The 23,166-nt window shown below is 39.3% G+C and overlaps 1 protein-coding gene across 1 annotated transcript in view; it reads right to left on the reverse strand.

The window, feature by feature from the left end:
* Positions 1–5,364: 5,364 nt before the first annotated feature.
* Positions 5,365–23,166, reverse strand: part of adamts2 (ADAM metallopeptidase with thrombospondin type 1 motif, 2) — an 84,271-nt gene continuing 66,469 nt past the window's right edge. The window contains exons 13-22 of the mRNA XM_036588047.1: positions 22,552–22,685; positions 17,931–18,054; positions 16,475–16,555; positions 15,954–16,117; positions 15,042–15,201; positions 14,811–14,943; positions 14,482–14,689; positions 13,860–13,989; positions 12,990–13,064; positions 5,365–7,665 (exon numbers count right to left, since the gene is read on the reverse strand). Of these exons, the coding sequence (XP_036443940.1) occupies positions 6,806–7,665; positions 12,990–13,064; positions 13,860–13,989; positions 14,482–14,689; positions 14,811–14,943; positions 15,042–15,201; positions 15,954–16,117; positions 16,475–16,555; positions 17,931–18,054; positions 22,552–22,685 (2,069 nt within the window). The 3' untranslated portion in view covers positions 5,365–6,805. The remainder of the gene's footprint in view (positions 7,666–12,989; positions 13,065–13,859; positions 13,990–14,481; positions 14,690–14,810; positions 14,944–15,041; positions 15,202–15,953; positions 16,118–16,474; positions 16,556–17,930; positions 18,055–22,551; positions 22,686–23,166) is intronic.

The following is a 23,166-nucleotide window of genomic DNA, read 5'->3' on the forward strand; positions in this document are numbered from 1 at the left end:
GCAGTTTCAGATATCAGAGGGGAAAAAAAGAATTAATCTGACGCAGTTTTATAACAAATCTATCCTGAACTAACAGTAACTCAAACTGTGCGATGTTATGTTGTTAGCTGCGGATTTCTTTCTTTGGGGTAGTAGAGTGTTTGAGGAGCTTGAGCACAAAATCTTCAAAATACTTCTAGATGCTCATATTAAAGCTGCACTATGTAAGTTTTTCTTAAAATTAAAGTAGCGTTACTGAGTCTGGAGAAAAAACATGCTAAAATAAGGTATTTGTGCGATAGTTAGGACTCAAATGCAAAATCAGCATTATGCTGATAAAGATATAATGACAATAGTAGATAATTCATATAATAGTAGATAAGACATGTTGATCACCAAGTTTTCACTGAGTTCTCTTTGAATATTCTTTCAACATGTTCACAATCATCAGATTCACCCACTTGAAAAGAGGTCAGAAATGTATCTGATGATGTAAAATGTTCTCCCTGCCAAGAAAACAGCACAGATCAGCATGCATTACAGTATATGCTGGTTTATGCTGGTCTAGTTCTGGTCTAGTGTTGGTTTAGCTGGTCACACAGGTTGGTCATGCTGGTTGACTAGCTTACCAGCACGCAAAACACAACATATACTGGTTTTGCTGGTGACCAGCATATTAACACCCATTGTGTTTGACCAGCATACCAACATCTAAAACACTGTATAATGGTTTTGCTGACCAGCATATTAACTCCCACCGTGTCTACCCAGCATACCAACATCTTAAACACAACAAATGCTGATTTTGCTGGTGACCAGCCATGTGCTAGTTTGTGCTGGTTTTTCTAGCAGCGCTGTATTTTGTGTCCATGTACACATTTCCACCAGAGAGATGTCCAAATCCTAAAATCTTACATCATGTACCTTTAAGTGAAGTGTTTAAAAAGTTAATATTATACTGAAGAGCAGTTGTACATGTTTGAGAACTAACTAAATATGACTGTTGGCCAATTTAAAGTGAACAACAAAAAGAATCATTTTACACTAATCAAACCAAGGAAATCATTTCATCACGTGACACTATAGCAGCAGGTTTTCATGTCATGGTAGTGGTTTTAGCAATGGGTGCTACTGTTTGAGACGAGCTAATGCTAAAGCTAACTCTGGAGCTAGACAGAGCAATGTTAGAAGCTGAAGAGGACTTACTGACTTACTGACTTTTACAATTTCTGTTATTTATCATTAGACATCATGTTAAAATGTTTTTTAGCAAATACAGAAACCCACAGTAAGTTTAGCTTACCTCAGAGCTAATAGGTAATAATTTAGACTTTAGGTCTTCCACAGATTATTTCAGCTTCAGGAATAGAATAAAAACAACACCACCCTCCAGATGATCAGTGTGTCAAGCATTTTTGTAGTGGTCACTGCTATTAAAAGAGACACAGCTTTGGCACAAGTTGTGGTGCTTTATTTTCCAGCTGGTGTTGGACATGGCTATGGCCTACATAAGTTGACTTTTCTTCCTCTAATAGCTTGTATGCTTCTCAGCTCACGTCTCCTCATGCGCACTCAGGGCAGAATGACTCACCTCCGGCGGTTGCAATGCTCTTGAAGATGCATAATTGCAATTGTCCTCCTCTATGTTTACATAAAGAGTGCTTCTTCCCCTTGTCACAGCTATGTAGCTTAGCATAGCTGCCAGCAGTTGAACTGTGTGAATATCTCCTATTGAAGCAGAAACATGGGACAACATAATATATAAGGAGGGTAGGCACTTCTAACCGCTAGTTAATTGCAAAGCCCACCCTCCTCGGATATAATTACTCTAAAAAACACAACTACCACTGTACCACACAACAACAACAGGTTGTTCTTACACCGAGGGTGTGGCGCATCCTGAGAGCCATTTTGCATGGCTATACCCTATCCCCACTGCAGCGTGGCCACAACATGTTCCTCAGTAACAACTTCCCACCATTTGTTAGTCTAATAATTATACTATAGTGCCGTTCTCACTGCAGGTTTGTTTCAATGAGTTCTGTGGAGTTTTTCCCTCACTTGACAGAGGAAGATATGTTTAAAGATGATCGTGATTGGCTGAGAGGTGTGTCAATCATGATTTTGCATTCAATTGTGTAACACAGTGAACTCAATGCGACATCAGTAGGCTAGTCAGCTAGCAAGCTAAAACATTGATTTAGCAAAGTGAAAAGCCCTTTTACCAGAAAAAAAGAATATTCCTCACACAGAATACCTTCTCCAAAGAAAGCAGTCAAGTCATTGAGAAGTTTTCCAAAGATTTTAAAGGGAAAAAATCTCAAAACCTGTCGACAGAGATCCCTAGCTAGTTCAAAACCTTTAGACAACCACAACCGTCTACAGATTTCTGCAAATTGTATGAATTGTCACGTGGCTATGATTGCAGAAGAACTACTGTAGTTTCTGCAGAACAGGCTCTTGTGCATTCCATATCCATTATACCGAGATCAGGTGGATTTATCTTATTCATTGTGTAGCAACTTAGCCCTGTGTTGAGTTAGCATTTTCTATGCTAGCCCGTCTGATTCATCAGCTGATCGTCAAGACCTCGAGAACTGAAAACTCTGAACGGTTTAGGAGAGGACCTGCCCATCTAATTATGTGGATTTACTGTTACCCAAGAACATGAGGTTGTACTTGAGATGATGTAAGCTGATGAGAAACTTACATAATCTCATTTTAGCCACATCCTTGTGACAGTTATGAACTTATAAAATATATTTCGATCATTGCTAGAACGAATTACCTTGACATTTACATATTAAGCACTATAAAAGCCAGGCAGAGCTCTTAATTTAGAAGCTGGTAATTGTTTTTCTAATTTAGCAGTTGCTATGAAACTAAAGTCTGTAGCCAGATGCAGTTGATACAGCCTTATTCATTCTGACCAAATGATCTGGTCTGTCCAAGCAGATAAGAAATCTAATATGTGTAGGTCATTAGGACGCTGACAGGTAAACAAATCTTTGAGTCAGTAGTGGTTGTAGCCACGGCCCATAAATATTGTGCCATTTGTTACGACAGAAACACAGATGTAGGCTGTGCAATACAGTAAAGTAAATGATCAGGATGGACAGAGTATAGATGATTCACATTTGTCAATTCTTCTCCTTCAACATTGATGAAGATCAGTAAGGTCCAATGTGCAGAGCCCACAGTACCGCATGATAAAGAACTAGGCCACAGTGTTATTGCTGTGAGGCCCACATCTGCTAGGCTTCAGTCAGATGGTGGTGAAGGGCACTGGAACTGTGAGAGCTGCAGATTGGAGACCTTGAGCAGCTATTGGCAACAGAAATAGAGCTCACACTGCCACACTGATAGAAGACTGCCATCTGTTGTTTATAACATGTAGCGCCTGAGTATGATGTGTTTTCCTTTTCATTAAATGTTAACAAGTAGCTTGGATCATAGTGAAGCAGTTAGAAAAAAGATGTTTTTAAGAATAATAAGAGGGAAACTGAAAAAGACTGAAAATATAGTGTTGGGTAACAGCATTGAGGAAAAAAGTCTGAAAACACGTCCCTGCTCGTATTTGCTGCAGCAGCTTAGACAACACTGCCATCTTATGGCGAGATGGTGGAACAAGCTGTAGAATTGTGCCTATGTTCAGGGACCAAGGCAATCAAACCTTCATAATTCTTAGTGTTTTCAAATGTACTCAATCATTTTTGGACTGTTGACAATCACTTAATATTCCAGTCACATCCAAGCTAGCCAGACTGGTTGAACAGTTTCCAGCCTAAATTTGAAACCATGAAAAAAACCCCAAAATATATTAACCCTAATACTAAAGCAGAGCATTTACAAACATAGCCTCAGTAATTAACTGTTCTATAGTTAAGCTACAGTTATAATCCCGATCACCCTATTGGGGTTCATTTTCATCTATCATTCATTGTGTCACAAACAAAATGAGACTCTGAATGCACATCCACCCTGCAGGTGAATGTGGCAACGCCCGCTTCTCAACAGGAGCTGTGATGAATGATGGGTTCTGAGGAGAAGTGGGCCCTGTTCCAATTTCAGCTGCAAGATTAAGCAGTGTATCTTATGCATTATTGATACCCCAGTCAAAAGTGCCACATCTGATTGGAAGTGTTTTTCATAATCTTAAAGAAATTGTGATCTATTCAATCTCTAATGCTTGAAATATTGTTACCTAAACAAATATAAATAGTGCAGGTCATGCATGGGCTTGAATTTATTTCCAAAATATAATTTATAAGCAGTTTTCAGCAGCCAACAAGGTCTAGGCAGTGTATCTACTTTAGTCCTGTTGGAAAATCGTTCCAAATTGCTCCTCGTGAAGCTGCTTGAGAGAACGCCAAGAGTGCATAAAGCTAACATCAAGGAAAAACCAGCCAGCGTTTAAGAATCTAAATATAAGATTATTTTTATGGTCACTGCTCATAGTTTGATATACATATATATATATATATATTATAATATATATATATATATTTATGTATATATTCTCAGCACTGCAGTAACACTGACGTGGTGGTGGTGCGTTAGTATGTGTTGGGCTGGTCTGAGTGGATCGGACACAGCAGTGCTGCTGGAGTTTTTAAACACTATGTCCACTCACTGTCCACTCTATTAGACACTCCTACCTTGTCAGTCCACCTTGTAGATGTAAAGTCAGAGACGATAGCTCATCTGCTGCTGCGCAGTTTGTGTTGGTCATCCTCTAGTCCTTCATCAGTGGTCACAGGACGCTGCCCACAGGACACTGTTGGCTGGATATTTTTGGTTGGTGGACTATTCTTAGTCCAGCAGTGACACTGAGGTGTTTAAAAACTCCAGCAGCACTGCTGCGTCTGATCCACTCATACCAGCGCAACACACACTAACACACCACCACCACATTCGTGTTACTGCAGTGCTGAGAATGATCCACCACCCAAATATTACCTGCTCTGTGGTGGTCCTGTGAGGGTCCTGACCACTGAAGAACAGGGTAAAAGGGGGCTAACAAAGTATGCAGAGAAACAGATGGACTACAGTCTGTAATTGTAGAACTACAAAGTGCATCTATATAGTAAGTGGAGCTGATAAAATGGACAATGAGCGTAGAAACAAGGAGGTGGTCATAATGTTATGCCTGATTGGTTTATATATATATATATATATATATATATATATAGACACACACACACACATATTTTAAAAATACAAAGTCATGCCAACAACCTCAGATTTTGTCCCCCTACCAGAGCACATTTTTCCCATACAGTTTAACCAGAAGCAGCCCAATGTGGTTGAAAAAGGCCCAATCTGGCAACGCTGCCTGATAGGCTCTGACAGTATCCTTCAAAAATAGCTGGAAGGCAGTAATGCTTGACTTCATTTGCAATTTTATTAAAATAATAAATGAAAGAATGCATATACCCACAGCATTCTTTCATTTCGTCTTCAAGAGAATGAATGGCTTTAGACAGTGTGGACATCATGTCATAGTACCAGATGTTGAGGTGCTACAGGCGGGACACTGCTGCTCATGCGCTGACTTCCACGTAAGCTCGAAGCAGACTCATAAAACACTGCTGTTTGACCAAAGGCACTTCAATAAATATAAAAAATAAAATTCTGATTCACATATACAACACTGATGAAGAGGTTCTTATTTGTGCAGGTACTGAATGACAAAGGCTAACAAGCGTTGAATAGATGAAATACAACAAATGCAAATGTGAACGTGAGGGATTTATATGGTGTTAAAAGAAGACTCGAAAAAACTTGGTGCAAAAAGTTTTCATCAAAGAGATCTGTATCTGAAACATAAGACGGGTTTTGGCAAATCAAGCTCAAGTTGCAGGGACCTAGTCAACAGTTCCACAGGGAGAAGGAGTGGGTGGCTTATAATGAAGCATCAGCATCAGCATCAAAACAACCTTAATATATATGAAAAAGACGACAAGTCTGTGATTCATAACATGGAAAAAATGGTCTTATGAGACTCTTAATGAATAGATACAAACATGCATATCAAGATAAAAAGACGTATATTTTGAAATGATTTTTGACAATTATTGCCATTCCAGTTTTACTACCAACAGTACGTTTCTGACTGTCGTCAACATATATATTAGTGCTGGTATGAGCCTGATGTTTAGAATAGTGGAGTGCTTCTATAAAGCAGAGAGGCTGCCAACACCTCCCACTTCAAATCAGTGGTTGGAAAAATCTGCCACAGACAAAACCACAAAATGTCTCTAAAGGTTAGATGTCTGATGTAAATCAACAATGGAAAATATTCAACAACGTGAGCTGAAGTAAAGTAGACCGTTCATATTCATCAGCTTGCTTATAATTCTGCTGTTTGAAATTATCCTTAGGGAGAAATGTTTATATTTTTAATCTAGATGTATTGCTCCACTCAGTTGGACACCCACTGAAAGATACACAAGTAAAATTTCCATATAAGAGAAACAATAAATCTGCTTTAAAAATGATCCCTTTAAATTGCCACATCAGAGATGAAAGTAAAATTCATATTTCATAAGGTTCCCTGATATACTCTTATCTTAATCAACTGAAAAGCCTTTTTCCACTGTAAATGCATTTCTGTGAGTACATTTATTTCAGGATGGAGAGTGCTGGGACGGCTAAAAAAGAAACGTAAAGCTTTGATACAGAAACAAAGGCTAACAAGCAGATAAATGTTCAAAGACCTCCGGGCACGTCTCAGCATTGTGGAGGTGGATTTTACCAAAGATGTTAGAATACATCTGAGAGATTGAAGTGTTTTCCATGAGACAAGAAGAAAAGCGAAAATTGATCAGTCTCCAGGTTTTCTTTTCAGTCTTCTAAGAAGAAAGTCTTGCCTCCTTTTCTCAGCAAGGAGCTCCTGAATCCTTTTATTGTGTGTTTTCTCTTGGAAGCGCACCAGCTTTCTGGCTATAAAGTGGTTCTGGGCGACTTCATTAACATCCACAACCTTGTAGGACACATCAATGGAGTTATTTTCCTTCCTGTCCTCTGATCTGTGAAGGCTTACTATAGCTGGTGGGCTTGTTATAATAAACCTAGATTGCACTGCCGTTGTAACAGTTGGCGTTGTAACTGGAGGCGTTGTAACTGTTTGAGTTGTAACTAATTTTTCAGCACCTACATATTCGGGTGTATCAGAGAACTGAACAACAGTTGACGAAAAATCCTCAAACCAAGTCATGGACCCTGAGACCTCGTCACTTGTGATCACTGTCCACGACTCAGAGCTGTCCTCCTCATCGAATGTCGTGCTCGGTCCATCCGTTTCCTCCAGGATGGCGCTGGTGGTAATAGGAAATGTAGTCTTCAGAGTGAGGGGGTTCAGAGTGGTGGTGTATCTCCAACGTGTGGGGGTGCTTGTAGGTGTTCCTTGCTTGCTGAGTGAAGATTTGATGGTGGTGTAGTAGCTGTGGGTGATGGGCACCTGGGGGAGGGTGTAGGGCTGTGTGACATTCCTAACTGTAGGAATGATGGTGCCTGGAGCCACTGAAGTGTAGGTCCAGGGCTTTGAGGTCAGGTTGAGGCTTGAGGTGTAGTTGCCCTTGCTGCAGGACTTGCAGCACATCTGCCTATAGCCAGAGTTGGAGCAGTACTTTCTCAGCACCTCCATTCGACAGAAGACTGACTTATCTCCTTTACAGCGTGTCCCTAGAACACATAAAGAAATACACTGAGAGCCAGTTTCCCACATCCAGATTAAGACTAATCCTACACTATAAGGCCTATTCAGTGGTGAATCATTGAAAAATAGCGCTTTCAATGATGAATCATCATTGGGCACTGCAATTACGTGGGAATGGACCAATATAGGACTCATGGACCAATGTATGGACATTTTTTATATCCAAAATACTGATGCAGGTACAAAGGGTTCAACATCGATAACAGCAAATCACTTGAGCGATCTTATTCTAACATTACTTGCCCAATCATTAGCGTCATAGTCAAGACCACTAGAGGTAAGTCCGAGACCAAGACCGGGAGTGGCCGAGGCTGAGACAGGACCAAGACCAGATTATGATTTTTTTTTAGAATATAAAAATAATAAGAATAAAGGAGGAAAACTGAAATTTGTTAACATTAAATACTATATAGCCTATATTATTCATTATTACTATAGTCTTAGTCCAACTTTGATGATTCTTTGTCCCTTCTTCTCTAGAATGTATTCAGAATCACCACCTAATGTCAACTTAATTATAAACCAAACAACATACATCCATTTTTATTATTACAGGAAAACATAGTGATAATAACATCCTGATCTGTACTCAGAGAATTTTGGAACCAATGAACAATAACAAAAAAATAGTACTGAGTTGAGCCGCCATAGAAACGATCAATTAGATCCTCAACTGGCAGCAAACAGATTTTATTTAAACGTGTAGACAAATGACTGTTTCATTATGTTTAAAGGTACTGATATTCAATAATGATAGAAAAAAAATTATAGGAAAAGAGACCCAGGTGGGATTCAAGCTCTACAACACTACAGGCTGGGCAAGCTGGGAAAAAGTTAAAACCCTGTAAACATTTCTAAAATATAGAAACTGGGATTACATCTACCTGGATTAGCATTATGAAGATACGTAACACTTATTTCTGCAGGGTTGCAATATAATGGGTTGTAATATAATGAATAAAATGCAGATATTTTCCATGGGTATATACATTCACTGTAGCTCAGTGTTGCCTAAACATTCTGCTTTTCCACAGCATCAAGCATCAGTTTGAGATATCAGTCAATTCTAAACTAAAATATCTGTCCAACGCCGACCATTTTTTTAAGCAAATATCTGGCAATCACTGATATAATTCCAATTTCATCATGCATCCCCTACAGTTCAGTCTAGGCTTAATATGTGTCCACGAAACTGGTCTATAGAATGAAGCTCTGCTATTACATAACAGCATCAAAACAACCTTAATATGTGAAAAAAGAGACAAAGAATTGAGTTTTATCAGGAAAAAAGCAAGAAGAACAAGAAATATAAAAAGCTGAAAGGTAAAAAAAGAAAGGAAAAATGACCTGGCAGAAGAAATACCACAGCATCTTCTCATGATCGTTTTTCCATCACTCACTGTCCACTGCCCAGGAGCATTTAAATCAGTATCAGAGTCCAATCATTCAACTTTACTCAACCTTTTATTCCTTAATCCTCGTAGACACAGCTGACAAGAAGCCATATAAATAACACTCACTTCTCGTCAGATATACACCATGTACTACACGACACGTTGACTGTTTTTTCTTCATAGTACAATATAAACTGTTTTAAATGTTATGTCATTCACAGTTTGGTAAACACTTTGGTTGAACACATCTTTCTTCTTGAGACCATCCTGTCCATCGTAAGCACAACAAAACGAGCAATTCTGATGAATGTAAACAAGAAAACACCATTGCAAAAAAAAACAACAACAAAAACAAAAACAATGGCACATCCTAAGCTACATCTGAACAATCGTACCATGTAGTCGGAGCTACTGAAATGAGAGGTGCTACAGAACTGGGCCAGTATGTTTCAAGGTTCTCAGGCAAATAGAACTGATTTAGCATCAGCCCCCCCTGACCAGATAACAGAGGTGGGTACAGGAGTCAAAGCCCATACTGCAGTAGAAGTGTTGACTTCCATGAAGCTGGGATCCCATGTGATCAGAAATGTAATAAAACTACTACTATTCATTTGTGCTGGTTTGTGCCATAGAAATCATTGTTTATGCTAGCACTATTTTTGAGAAATTAAACATTACATTTTATTACCTGTAATGTTGCTCAGCCCCCAGTCAATGTCGAAATCACAAAAAACAAGACTGTTTTGTTGTGATTTGGCTGCTGAGTGACATCACTCAGTAAAATGGTATTGCTTAATAACTTCCAAATTAAAACGGCACAAACATTTATTTTAACAGCACAAACCAGCAAAACGGAGTACAAACGAATTAGACTATTCTGGCAAGATCTGGACGTTAACGGGGGGCGTGATGTCACTGATCGAAACAGTATGACTTTAAAACTTGTTAATTAAGATAAACACTTCGTTTAATAGCACAAATGCAGCACAAATTAATGAGACCATTTTTTATGCAATTTAAATGTTGATGGTGGGCTGAGTGACATCACAGGTAATAAAACATGTTTTATTTCTTAAAAGTAGTATTTGTGCACTTTTAAAAAAGATAGTTCTTTAAGGGTTCTTTATTAAAGAAAATGGTTCTACATAGAACCATAAACACTCAAAGAACCCTTTCCATGATTAAAAGGTTCTCTGCATTGTGAAAGCGTTCTTCAAATTGATGGAGAACGTGCTGTAGATGGTTCTATACAGAACATTTTTGAAAAGGGTTCCGTATAGCACCAACTATGGTTCTTCTATTGTTACAATGTCAAGCTTGACACAATCAAAGAACACTTTTTGGTGCTATATAGAACCACCTACAGCACATACTCCATCAATATGAAGAACACTTTCACAATGCAAAGAACATTTTAATAATCCAAAGGGTTCTTTGAGTGTTCATGGTTTTATATAGAACCATTTTCTTTACTAAAGAACCCTTGAAGAACTATGATTCCATTTCTGATCATATGTAGTGACAGCTACACAAGGTATTGTCACTGCAGTGAAATAATGACTGAAGTAGTAAAGATGGCTTAGCAAATACAACTAGAGTAAGAGCAGAATACAAATGCATAAGGTCAAAAAAACTTGACCTCTGGGTTCTCTGTAGAACTGCAGGGGAGCATCTTAGTATCTCCAGCATCTATCAGCAAAGGAACTGAAGTTTGTTAGGTGCTATTTCTCTTTGTCTGGTCTAAAATAGAATGCTAAAGCTCAAAAACAAGAGGTGAGACCAACAGCAAAGCAGTCAAGAAGCTGAACCAACAGAACAGAATGAAAGGAAACACAATGACCCATATTTGTCAAACTTCTCAGAATATGAATGTTGATCTAGGGTCAGATTTTTTTACAGAACACTGAATAGAGGTACATAAACTGATCAGACCTGATCTTAGATCAGTGTTCTTTGTCTGTGATGCTTAATAAATATGGGCCATTGTGAATTCATAAAATGATAAAAGGAGGTTACATTTCTCATACTTGAGTAGAAGCAGAAGTATTATTTTGTGAAATAGTCAGAAAAGTACAAATCCATCATGGAAAGGAGTAAAAGTAACTACTTACTACCCACCTCCACCAGATAATGACACTCATTAGGCTGTGAAGGGAAGAAGCTGATCCTAGATCAGTGCTATTAGTCTGAGAAGTTTCACACATACGTGAAAGTAAAGCCATCGACATTTAACGCTATACAGACTACAGTCAGCAATGCAGACTTTAGAAAGGAGAAAACGTAGATGGGGTTAAAGACCATTGAAAAACGTTTAACCCTGAATTGACCAAGTTGGACCACAACAGTCACAGGAGGCCTATAAAGCACTGCCGTTAGCCATGTGGCTAACACCGCGCTAGCTGCGAGGTGCTACTGACATACTGATAGCGTGTAGTAAAACAGTCGTAAAGCTACATAGGTGATGCTCTTGTATTGCCAGGTGTGTTTCTAAGCTGTGTGACGAGGCCTCCACGGCCTGAGCCTCTTGACATTCTTGACCTTTCTTGCCCTGGGATACTGAATAGCAGCCGTCAAAATAAGAAAAAAGAATTATCACTTCCAGACGTTACCAAATTAAAGCTTTTTTTTTTAAACACCATCAACTCTATTACCCTGAATAAGCCTCATTTCAATCTATAGTATCTTCTTGAAGTTATGTCACAAAATATATAGACATTAAGTACAATATAATCTTGTTGTTAATGGCGTAAGACTAAAGTGATAACAGTCATTATAACATTATTGAATATATTTAACATCTGATATATACATATACATATATAAACTCTGACTGTGTAGTATATAAAAGATAAATGTGCCATCCATAAGTTAAAGAACGTTGCATGTATTACAGGGCAACTATCAAGACGATAAAAGAGGGCGTGATAAAACTTAAAGAGCAGATGACATGCAGCCAGTGATTCCTTTAGCTGTAAACATCCGTTGTGGTCTTGGTTAAAATCCTTTTCTTCTAGCTGCCTCTTTTCTAGCATCCATGGACACACCCCGAAGAAACAGTGTCATTCCCGTGTCTCAGAAATCCAGGATAAGGCAAAGTTTCTTGATATTAATGAAAAAAAGTTTTCGTTAAAGTAACCATGTAGAAGCATGAGGTATTTGATCATCTTGTAGACAAACGTCCAACATGGAGACCAGAGAGTATGAAGAAACGCAGTAGTTTTCTTGGATGGTGTGTAAAATGGACTTCTCAAAGGACTGCCTCAGTTCCACTCATATATATGTTGCCCAAAAGGGTTTCACCATTATTCAAGGAAATATGTACAAAAAATACATAATATAACAGTCAACAACGGCCAGGCCTCCCTTATTTTTTGTGTAATATAGTGTTTATACTCATATACTTTATGCTTATTTTACAATACAAATAATCAATACACATGTCCCCTTCCTCTTGATCATAGAAGACCAACACCTTCAAAAAAATGACTGTTATTTCGTCCTGTACCTCTAGTGTAAGCCTTCCCTGTACATCACACTACAGTGACCAACCCACAACGCAGCTCTTTTAAACCGCGCCCCTACCTTCATCACTGCCCATTACCCTTTTCGTCCTGACCCTTAACAAGGAGCTCTACCACCCCATTGCCCTGATACTGAGCCAGCACAGGCTGCAATAGAAGGAGAGGCAGATAAAAACAGCCCCCTAGACCCCCCTCAGGAGAAGCGAGAGAGGGGAGAGAGAGAAGCAGCTGGGCTCCAGAGAGCAAGAGAGGGCAGCAGTCAGGGCAGAGTGTAGCACAGCCACAGAGCTAGAGAAAGAGCCAGCAGCCAGGCCAGAGCAGCCTGAGTGGGAAAGCAGAACATGGCTGGCTGGCAGCTGGACAGAGGGCGAGTACTTGAGGATATCTTGGGGGCCGGGAACTCGGGGTCCGCCCTGGACAGCCACTGGATCAGGAAGTTCCCCTTATCACCTGGAGGAAGAAGGATTAGATAAATCAGAATGAAGGATTATCATATGCAGGAGACAATGAGGATTGTGAGATGGGAGATCTTAAAGGGAGGTTAAGCCTTAAAAGTCTGGAGTTATAATTGCATTGCTGTGCTATTTTGCTGTATTGCTTACCTAACTGCATAATTACTTACTCTCACAGAGACTTCAGGCGAAGTAATGACCAAAAACATGCGTGACCAAAAAAAGTGGAAACATGTGGTTCCAGCAAAAATAGTGTAACATTCTAGCATGAATAACATGAGGCTGCACTTCTTGTTGAATGAACATATTCAGTGCATGCACATATTTGGAAATAGTGTGATTTTGCGTTGATCTTGAAGGTTAATTATATAGTTCTGTGAAGAATTACATTTGCATTTGATTTACATTCCATAAACTGCATACACAATGACTTTTCAGCATTCAAATCATAAACACATCTTATATTCACAAACTGAAATGTGGTGCTGGTTAAAAGTTCAGAATATGCACAGAGACATCACTATAGTGAGGCTGACAACCATCAACTAACCTCCTGCACTGTAGCTAAATGTCAAGAGTGAATGGTTGAAGATGTAAAATGACGTTAATACATTAAAAAATTGCATCTTTACATGGAAAAATCTGTCTTTCTATGCCTTTTTGCATGTGGGCAGCATGCAACCATGAAAATTTTGCCATGGTGATAGCATATGCTGAAACAATTGTGATAAGATTATTACAATAAATGAGTTATAAGGTGGTGAGCAGGAGAGAGTTGTTCAGTGGTACTCACCAGAACATGGCATTAGCGGACATTTCCTGATGTTCTCTGGTTTAGTGTCCAGACAGACACCAATAGCGTTATCGGGAGTGCTGCACATAACTTGCCGCTCCTGAGTTCCATTTCCACAGGTGACGGAGCACTGCATCCACACACATCAATTAAAGTTAGCAATAGCATGAGTTTCTTTGTAGGTCATTAAGTGACAAGCTACCTAAGTTACACTGATATACATTGCATTTATATGTGAATTATGGGGGTTCACTACCCCTCTTAAGGTCTAGTGCTACGTTATTGGGCAAAAATCTGAACTGCAAGCTGGCTCACCCTAAGAAATGACACAGGAAACCTAACATTTGCTAGGTTAGCTAACCAGTAAGCTAGCTACCATGAAATTAGCACTGAATTAGCACTTTTCATGGCAACTCACTGGCAAATATCTGTTATACACTTTCTAAGTATGTCAATATGTTAGTGTTACAGCATATAAAACAGTTCTATTTACACCTTTTTGGCCTAATTGCACCATAACACTGCTCACTGGTTACACAGGTTGTGTGAGCAATTTGCACAGTAAATTGTAAAGCTATGTTCAAGATATGCGGCTGGACAATATGCTATAGGTGGAGCTCACCTGGGACCAGGGTCCAGTTCTCCACTGGGCAGGACAGAGGTGCCGATTGCAACTGCGGCGACCCTCAGGTCGGTCATCGTTGCAGTATTTGGAGTTGATGGTTTTCTGCGTGCCGTCCGGCTGAGGCCTCACACAGCGCACGGGCCGAGTTTGAGTGCCCGTTTTACCGCATGACTTACTGCACTCCTCCCATTCTCCTGTCACCCAACTGCAAACACACACACACACACAATCTTTACCACGACATATGTGATGACACCCTTTGGTTTAAGCAATGGCTTGCTTTTTTAGTAAACTCTAGGTTTCCAAACTACCACTGCACTGCTTACATTGGCTCAGAGCACTGCTTCTGGTTGCAGGCTCGGCTGATGGCGCGGGGTTTGGCGATGTTGGCGCAGAGTGTGCGGTGCACCATCTTACCATCTGACTTCCTGCGGCAGCCAAAGCGCGTGTACTGCTTCCCTGCAACACAGGAAAATATACCACCACGCAAGCTATGGTCAACCACCACTGGTCAGAATCACTTACAGCACATGGCCATGATTTGAGCATAAGCGTACCTCCACCACACGGCTTGGAGCAGTGGGACCATTTCTTCAGAGCCCACTCAAAGTAGACTGTGTCGTCTTGTGGTAAGCTGTTCTCCATAGACGATGCAGGGTCTTCTGGCAGGATATACTTGTAGGACAGCGTGACTTTGGATGTGCTGTGAGATTGAACCTGGAGATGAAAAGACAGCAGCAAATAACATTTCATGAATTAATATATTGGTCCAGAATTGAAATGAACATTGGACACAAGCATATTTCTTAAACACTTAAGAAAACATAGAGTTTAAAACTCTAATTTAAGAACAATTTAAAGCAATTGTCAAAAATCAAATTTACACAGTTTTAACTCTTAACCCAAAAGTAGTCGATCAGCCCAAACATGTTTTTCACTAGAGCTACATGCTTAATGTAGCCAAAAAGTAATAGAAGCTTCTAGCTACCAAGTTACAAACACCATGTATTATATTCCAAAATTTTCCTTAAACCACTTCAAGCTCAAACAGACCTGCTAACCTCAAATAAACCTGCTTACTAAATGACTCAGCGCTAGCTATAAATGCTCCTTGTCGTAGTTTCTGACTCTAAAAAAATGCACGTTTGCAATCTGAGGATGTGATACTGATAATAATAAAACCTGGAAAGATATTTTCATGGGACAAGCACTGGAAAATCATATCTGTTCCACAGCTCAACCTTTGATGATTTGTGAGATCAAGGATCAGATTATTCATCGTTCATCAACACAAGTTATGACTCCTGAATGCTTTTTCCAGCTCTCAGTCCCCATCCTGCTATTCTGTCCTGTTATTGATACAGAGCACAAGTACCACCCACAGTCAAACTGTTCTGATTTTCCATCGCTAATGAAGTCAAGGTAAGAAAATGAAAATCCTTCCATCTGGACTGTGGCATTCTCATTACCATGATGAGGACTCCGTATCCCAGCGGCCCTGTGGTCTGGACCGTCTCCATATCATCATCGTTGCTATACTCCCACAGTACGCCTTTCTCGATGACTGCTCTTGACTCAGGAAACTCACCCTCGTCGTTCAGGAACAGGTGGTCTGTGGCCTGGTTCTTCACCGCTAATGGGAAAAGTGTCAACTTTAGGATGACCACAACTCTCACAACATATAACTCATGCCTACAAGAAATCAAACAAGGAGAAGCAGAGTTCAATCCTGGATAAGCTGTTACTGGAGAGGCTGGAGTAAAGGAGATAAATCAACGTGCTGGGAAGCGTTACTTCCCGGAGGTTCAAATGTTTCATGGGCACTGAGGCGGTGAGCTGAAACCTCTAAAGTTCTCAGTGCCAAGAAGAGCCCAGATTGCTCCATCAATAACAAGCATTTAGAGGCCAAACACTCAGGCGCTTGAGTTATGAGCAGTAGATATTTTTTGTAACCATTTATACAGGTACTCATTCAGATAAAGGTCCTTACCCAGAATGTGTGGGGTTCCTTTAAACTCTCGAATAAAAACATGCCTCGCTCCTCTGGGAATTTCCAGGATCTTCAGGAAACCTGTGAGTTTATTTTAGACAATGATAAAGAAACTACTTATGAAGGAAAAATAAAGTGTGAAACTAGAGGTAGTTTTCCAAGATATAGATCCAGCTAAGGGAACTGGAATTATAGTGTTAAAGGGTTTGCACCACTCTGACCCACACACATGGGACTTACAAGAGAAAAAAAAAAAACATTGCTACAACATAGGACACATGAGAGTTACATCATTCACAACTTAAGCACACCATATAGTTAAGCAAGCACAAGGAAAACCTACAATTTTTAGAGAAAAAGAACACATTTGTTCATAAATTTAGCATCATGTGACAGATTTCCCTCATGTGACAGAAACAGCACAGCAGAGAGGTGTGGCTGGACTGAGTAGCAGAGCATTTTTAAAAGGAATAATGCCATTTTCAGCTCTTACAGAAAGAGATGTCTAGAAAAGGTGGCAGCTATTCTAAATGGAAAGTGCTCAAACAGCTCTATATGGCAGAGAAACGTGATCTCTCTCGTAATGGTTCCAATGAGGAAAAAATGTCATCAGTAGGTTATAGGGAAGTCAGGGAGGCCAAAGGTACAAGTACATATCGTTGCTGTCGTAAGAAAACCTTGTATCTCCATTTTTTTCGACTTGCATTAAAAGTAAAGGTTTTCTTTTTCCTGTAAAGTTACCATTTTGGACATACAAGGTTTTCTTCCGACAACAGCAATATGCAGCATATATGAAATGAAAGATGGATGACAAATATCACCTTTTTATTGACAAACCCGAAAGTTATGTGACAACAGTTTTTTGCAGGAAGTGGTGCAATTATGTAAAGTATTTTAACACAAAAAGTGGGATTTGTGGGCAGCAAAAATCCCAATTTTTAAAAAACATTTGTACTTTATTGCTTTATCAACTTAGAATTAGTTTAGATCTCAAGCTTTTTAGGACTCCTGAGTGGCATCACTGTCTAAATGTTGGTCTTATCAGTGGAAGATGTTGAGTTTGATCTGAATCAATGCCCCAGCCATCTGTGGCCGGGAGTCCAAGAAAACATAATTGGCCTCTCTATCTCTTGGTGTCATCACTCTGCAAGCCAACACAGGCATCTGTTAGCTAACATAATTGCCAGTGATCTCCTCCAAGTGTGTTGAGCTGTCCAATAATGCTGCATTAGCACAAGTTCATAAAGACACCTTCCCAACTTGGTAGCACCGTGTGATGGGGTAGACCTAGCTAACTAACTTCTTTTGCATCTAATAAATAGGACAATAACTCTGGTGCATTATCTACCCTCAATAAGTGGGCACTAAAAGTAAACAATTGCTTATCACATTGACACTCATTCATGTAGTCATGGAGATGTAATCAAGACTGTAAGGAACAGAGCGCAGTGTTCACCTGGTTTCTTGGCACTTCGAGTGAAGTTTCCTTTGACGATCTTGCAGGTGGAGTTGTCCCCTCCACATACGCCACACTTATCCTCCTCCAGCTCTGAGGCAATCACGTTATCACAGCCCACTTTCTACACACACATCAGTGGCAATGAGCTCATTCATAGTGAACGACATAATAATAATAATAATAATAATAATAATAATCTTTATTTAAAGAGCACTTTTCATACCGGTTGCAGTTCAAAGTGCTGATAAAACTTAACAGAAGAAACTACGATTATTCAATTAAAATCATATAAGGCAGACAAATCAAATTGAAAAGATAAATACCAAAAAACCCATTTTTTTTATAAAACGCTTAAAGAGATACGCTTTCAAATGTGTGCACTGAGCTTGACTGCCTGATAAAAGGTAGAATTGAGTTCCACAGTTTAGAAGCATAATAACTGAAAGAGGCTTCTCCACGTTTTCTTCACATTTTTTATGGAAGGTATTTGCAGAATCCCAGTATCTGCAGATCTAAGATCACATGCTGGAACATTAACAGACAGACATTCTGTGATGTAAGTGGGTACTTTAAGGTCATTTAGAGCGTTAAGAACTAGTAGTAGGATAGAAGTCTATCCTAAACGTGCAGTTCTTTCAAAACAGGGCGATATGATCTCTCTTTTTTGTTTTTGTTAGGATCTGTTGTATATAGCTTTTCCATGCTGTGTCTGGAGCAGTTTGGCTGGGTTGCAAAAAATGACTGAGGCAAGTACGGAGAGAGGAAATTAACTGCAGATCAGTATGCAGTCATAGACTTTGCGAAGGTTCAGGGTTGGGTCAATCTCATTAGTGCTTTGTGTGCCTCCATTATTATCATCACTTAACTCCTGGAAGGCTACCACATGCGATAACAAAAACATGATGATATTCATTATTTCTGACTTGGAAGCAAGTAGAGAAATTTTGTCAAGTGTACAATTTGGTGAAATGTGGAAGATCTTTTACATTTTTGACACATATTTGTCAGTTTTTGACAACAAAACAAGCAGAAAAAGTAAAAAAAAAAAAACACAGACTTGAACTTAATATGAATACTTAATAATAATGTAAATCTAATGTAAACAGAATAAATTATAGTACTACATAATTACCTATGAATAACAATTATGGTTAAATAGCATAACACAGAGATAGTAATAACTCTAGACTTCTAAGAGTTAATCATCAAAAACACAGAATCTACCCAGCCCTCCCCTAGGCAAGTTTTGCTGCCCCACCTATGGATGTTGCTTGGCTACAGTGTATCCTACACACACACACACACTAGTGTAACACCATCACATTCCTGACTTTGACAATGAATGCTTTAGCTTTTATTTTCTATTCTTCAACTTTTATTCACATCCATCTTTTTTTATTATTATTTTGATAAATCTCCCACCTCATCGGAAAGGCTAACAGCTTAACATGCTGACCCTAACTGAAAAAGCAAACTTACACAGGCAACATTCAACAAACTAGAAAAAATGACACTGGCTGTTCAACTGTCAGTTCATTAAAATATCAATTAAAAACTTAGTGAAAGCACTTGTAACGTAGGAGGCATTGGGGCAGGATGCAAGTGTGAGTTGCTTTTATTTAAACACAACTCAGAGTTCAAAAACACAGTAGCAGAGGTGTCCATGACAAGACCAAACAAAGTAAGCAGAACTAAACAAGAAACAAAAACCAACAATGAGAGAAACAGGCAACAGCAACAGGGTATAAAGACACAATGCAAGACCAAGGGACTGAGCAAACACAGGGGTATAAATACTAACAGAAAAAAAATGAGAAACACCTGAGACCAATGAGAGGGCGGGGCTGGGAGACAAAGAACAGGTGAAGACAGGTAAGGACAGGGGAGGAGCCAACATGACAACAAAAGCACATGTCAAAAGAAAACAAAAGCACATGGCAGATAAACACAAACACACACAGCACTAGGAAACCAAGAAAAAGGCAAACACAGAAAGACCAGGACAAAGAGTGAACGGATGTTACAGCACTGAGGTAAAGAAAACATATGACGAGTCTGCTGTCTCTGTAGGCAACTGTCTAATTTGCTTATATGGTAAAGCTGCTTTGTATCTCTGCCACCTTAGGATATCTAAAAAAGGGGCGCTCCTGGCCAAATTAAATTAATTAGGTTGATTTTTTAAGTAAAAAGACATGAACACACGCTCTGCAGCAAAGTACTAAAATAACTTTTGTTTGCAAATGTTTGCACAATTACTTTATATTTGATTAACTTAAAAAATAGAGAAAACAGTAATTGTGGCTCGTGGAACCAAGAACTGTTTATTAACATTTAAACATGTTATTTTTTTGCAATAGTTTCCTGCAGAGGTTGTGTGTACTTCTGCAGACATCTTTCTATTTCTCTAATATGTTTCTAGCTACTAACTGAAAAAAATACAATTGTTTATTTGTTTATTAATTGTGATGTGCAAAAGTTTGGACACACTATTAAGTCTGTACTCAATATCAGCTCCTCTGGTAGATATTACAGCTTGCAAACACTTTTTGTAGCCAGCTAGGAATTTCTTTATTGTTTTTATTTTTATTTTCACCCTCTCTTCCTTGCAGAGCACTTCTAGGTCTGCAATATTCTTGGGCCATCTTGCATACCCAGCAGGTTTAAAATCTACTCATAGATGTTGAACTCATGGAACTGTGGGGGGCATTCCAAAATCTTCAGCTTGCATTTCTTGAAGAAGTTTGTGATGGATTTTGAGGTATATTTTGGACTACTGTCCGGCTGTACAAGCCAGCCTCTCTTAAGCTTCATTTTCTTGACTGTGTCATATTTGTTTCCAGCATTTGCTAATATTACATCTTTCCTGTGCAGTGTCTCCTGTGCCACTCTCTACCACCCAACCCCAATGCACAAAACCACCCCATACTTAACAGTTGGCAAGGTGTTCTTTTCATCAAATGCTGCTCCTTTCTCATTTACTTTTTTCTCTTTGTTCCTTTGGTGATTGTGGTCAAAGATCGCCATTTTTACTGCATCAGCACTTGTTTCTGAAATGCGTGTTGCCTATCTAGATGGTTTTTTTTTTTGCAGACTTCAGACACTGACTTTTTTTGTTGCTTAAGGTTTCTTTCTGATGACTCTTCCAAGCAGATCATGTTTGCGCAAGCAACACAGTAAATGATGCACTACCACTTCTATGTCAGCTAAACCTTACTGCAGGTTCTTTGCTGACATATGGGGGTTTTGCTTTGCATTTCTGGCCAGCACATGACCTCCCCTTAATGTCATTTCTTGTTGACCTTTTGGACAGAGGAAATTGCACAGTCAGCTCAGTCAGATGCTTAGAGCAGCACATGATAGTTGAGTGTTAGCATAAGGTTTGATGAATCAGTAATTTTTTTTACAATGTAGAACTGTCATCAGCTGACAATTCATACTGACATTTTTGCTTGTTTGCTTGTCTAACCAGTATAGTTAACCTAATGAGTTAATTAATTTCTGAGACTTTACAACAAGAAAAATTTCCGAACTTTTGCACGTCACTATTAGTATTTGTTTTTCTGATCTTAAAATAGGTAATCAAATATAAAGTAAATCTACATTTGCAGAAACAATTTGCTGCAGAGGTTGTGTTTTCCTCTTTTCACTTCAAAAATCAACAAAATATGTCATTTAGCCAGGGGTGTCCAGACTTCTACATATTATTTTTTTATCTAGCCTTATTTGACCCGGAACATTCTTTCAGAAAGGCCACCTTAGCAGAAAGCAAGCAGCCACAGCATACGGCGCAGAGTGGTCCAGGAGCAGAGCTGGAGCATATGCGCTAGCTGCCCATTTGTGCAAATAAATGTGAAGCTTGGCACAGCCGGATGGAAAAGGCTCATCCTCATGAATGCAACAGAGGAAAGAGAAACCGAGAGAGAACCAGGGAGCAAAGCCCAGGATAGCCAGCTGAGCTTTATCCGATTACATTTGACATTATTCGTTTGATTGGATAAAGAAATAGTTCAGCAAAAAATTGAATACACACAATTTTCCCCTTACCCCAAATGTAGTCGAACAGCCAAGACATGTTTAGTGTCCAAAGTTTGCTACGAGGCGAACAAGTACTGAAAGCTTACACCAAGAGTGTGATGATTTAGGCATGCAGTTTGCACGATGTCAATTCAATTGCTATAAGCTAGGGGTTACATGGACTAGCCACTCGTTGACTAATAAATCCACTAGTTGGTGCTGTGGGCAGCAGTCAAGGTCAATGCCTTAAATCCAGTGCTGGTAAAGCTGCGTTGAAGAGGCAGGAGGAAGAGATCAGAAATCAGTTTTTTTCTGCTAAGCACAAAATACTTTTCACTGATATCCAGAACACTCACCTTTCTTATGATAGTAATGATGACTAGTCAACTACTTTTATTGAAAGACTAGTTGTCCAGTAAAACATAATAGTAGTGCAAGCCCCACCATAAGCTAGCCTCACAGCTCCAGAATAAAACTACAGAAACAAACTTTGGGCACCGAAATGTCTTGGGACTCTCTAGGGTCATGGAGGTAATGTAAACTTGACAACTTTGAAACTATTATTTCAAAGAGGAAGCATTCCAGTGACAGACCCCCTTCTTACCTCACACTCTCCACGCACACACACGCTGTGAGGATCCTTATAGGAGCAGCGTGTGCCGTCATGCACCATCCTCTTCATGGACACCACATCGTCCGTCTCTTTAGACTGGCAGTACAGCTGGCATCTCTCCTCAGCTATCAGCCCCCACACAAAAACACAGAGAAGAAAGGGCCTTTAAACATGGAGAAGCATGTTGTAGTTTAACCAAGTAACTGTGGACAATAATAGGGGCAAAAATACAATATAATGATACTTCTTGAACTTTTCATGTTACACAATGTCACAATATTTATTTTTTCTGACAACTGAAATGTTAGAACAGGCAAAAAAGAGCCAGTTATGCCACATTCAAAAAAATAATTACAGATGATTTTTATTTAACGTTTCACATACACATTCTGAAAAACAATCCTTTTAGTCAAAGTTGGAAAAGTCATTGACTCAAATGTCAATATAGAACAGAGCAGGGGTCGTCAACTGGTGGAACGTAGTCCAAATGCAGACCCAGCAAAGTATCCCAGCAGACCAAACCATGTTCTTGAAAACAATTCTGTAGCAACCCTGACTGACGTATGTAAAAAGGGTCCTATTTTAATAACATGCACACAGATGGAC

Source organism: Colossoma macropomum, unplaced genomic scaffold (genome assembly GCF_904425465.1).
Source record: "Colossoma macropomum unplaced genomic scaffold, Colossoma_macropomum, whole genome shotgun sequence".
NCBI classification, from domain to species: domain Eukaryota; kingdom Metazoa; phylum Chordata; class Actinopteri; order Characiformes; family Serrasalmidae; genus Colossoma; species Colossoma macropomum.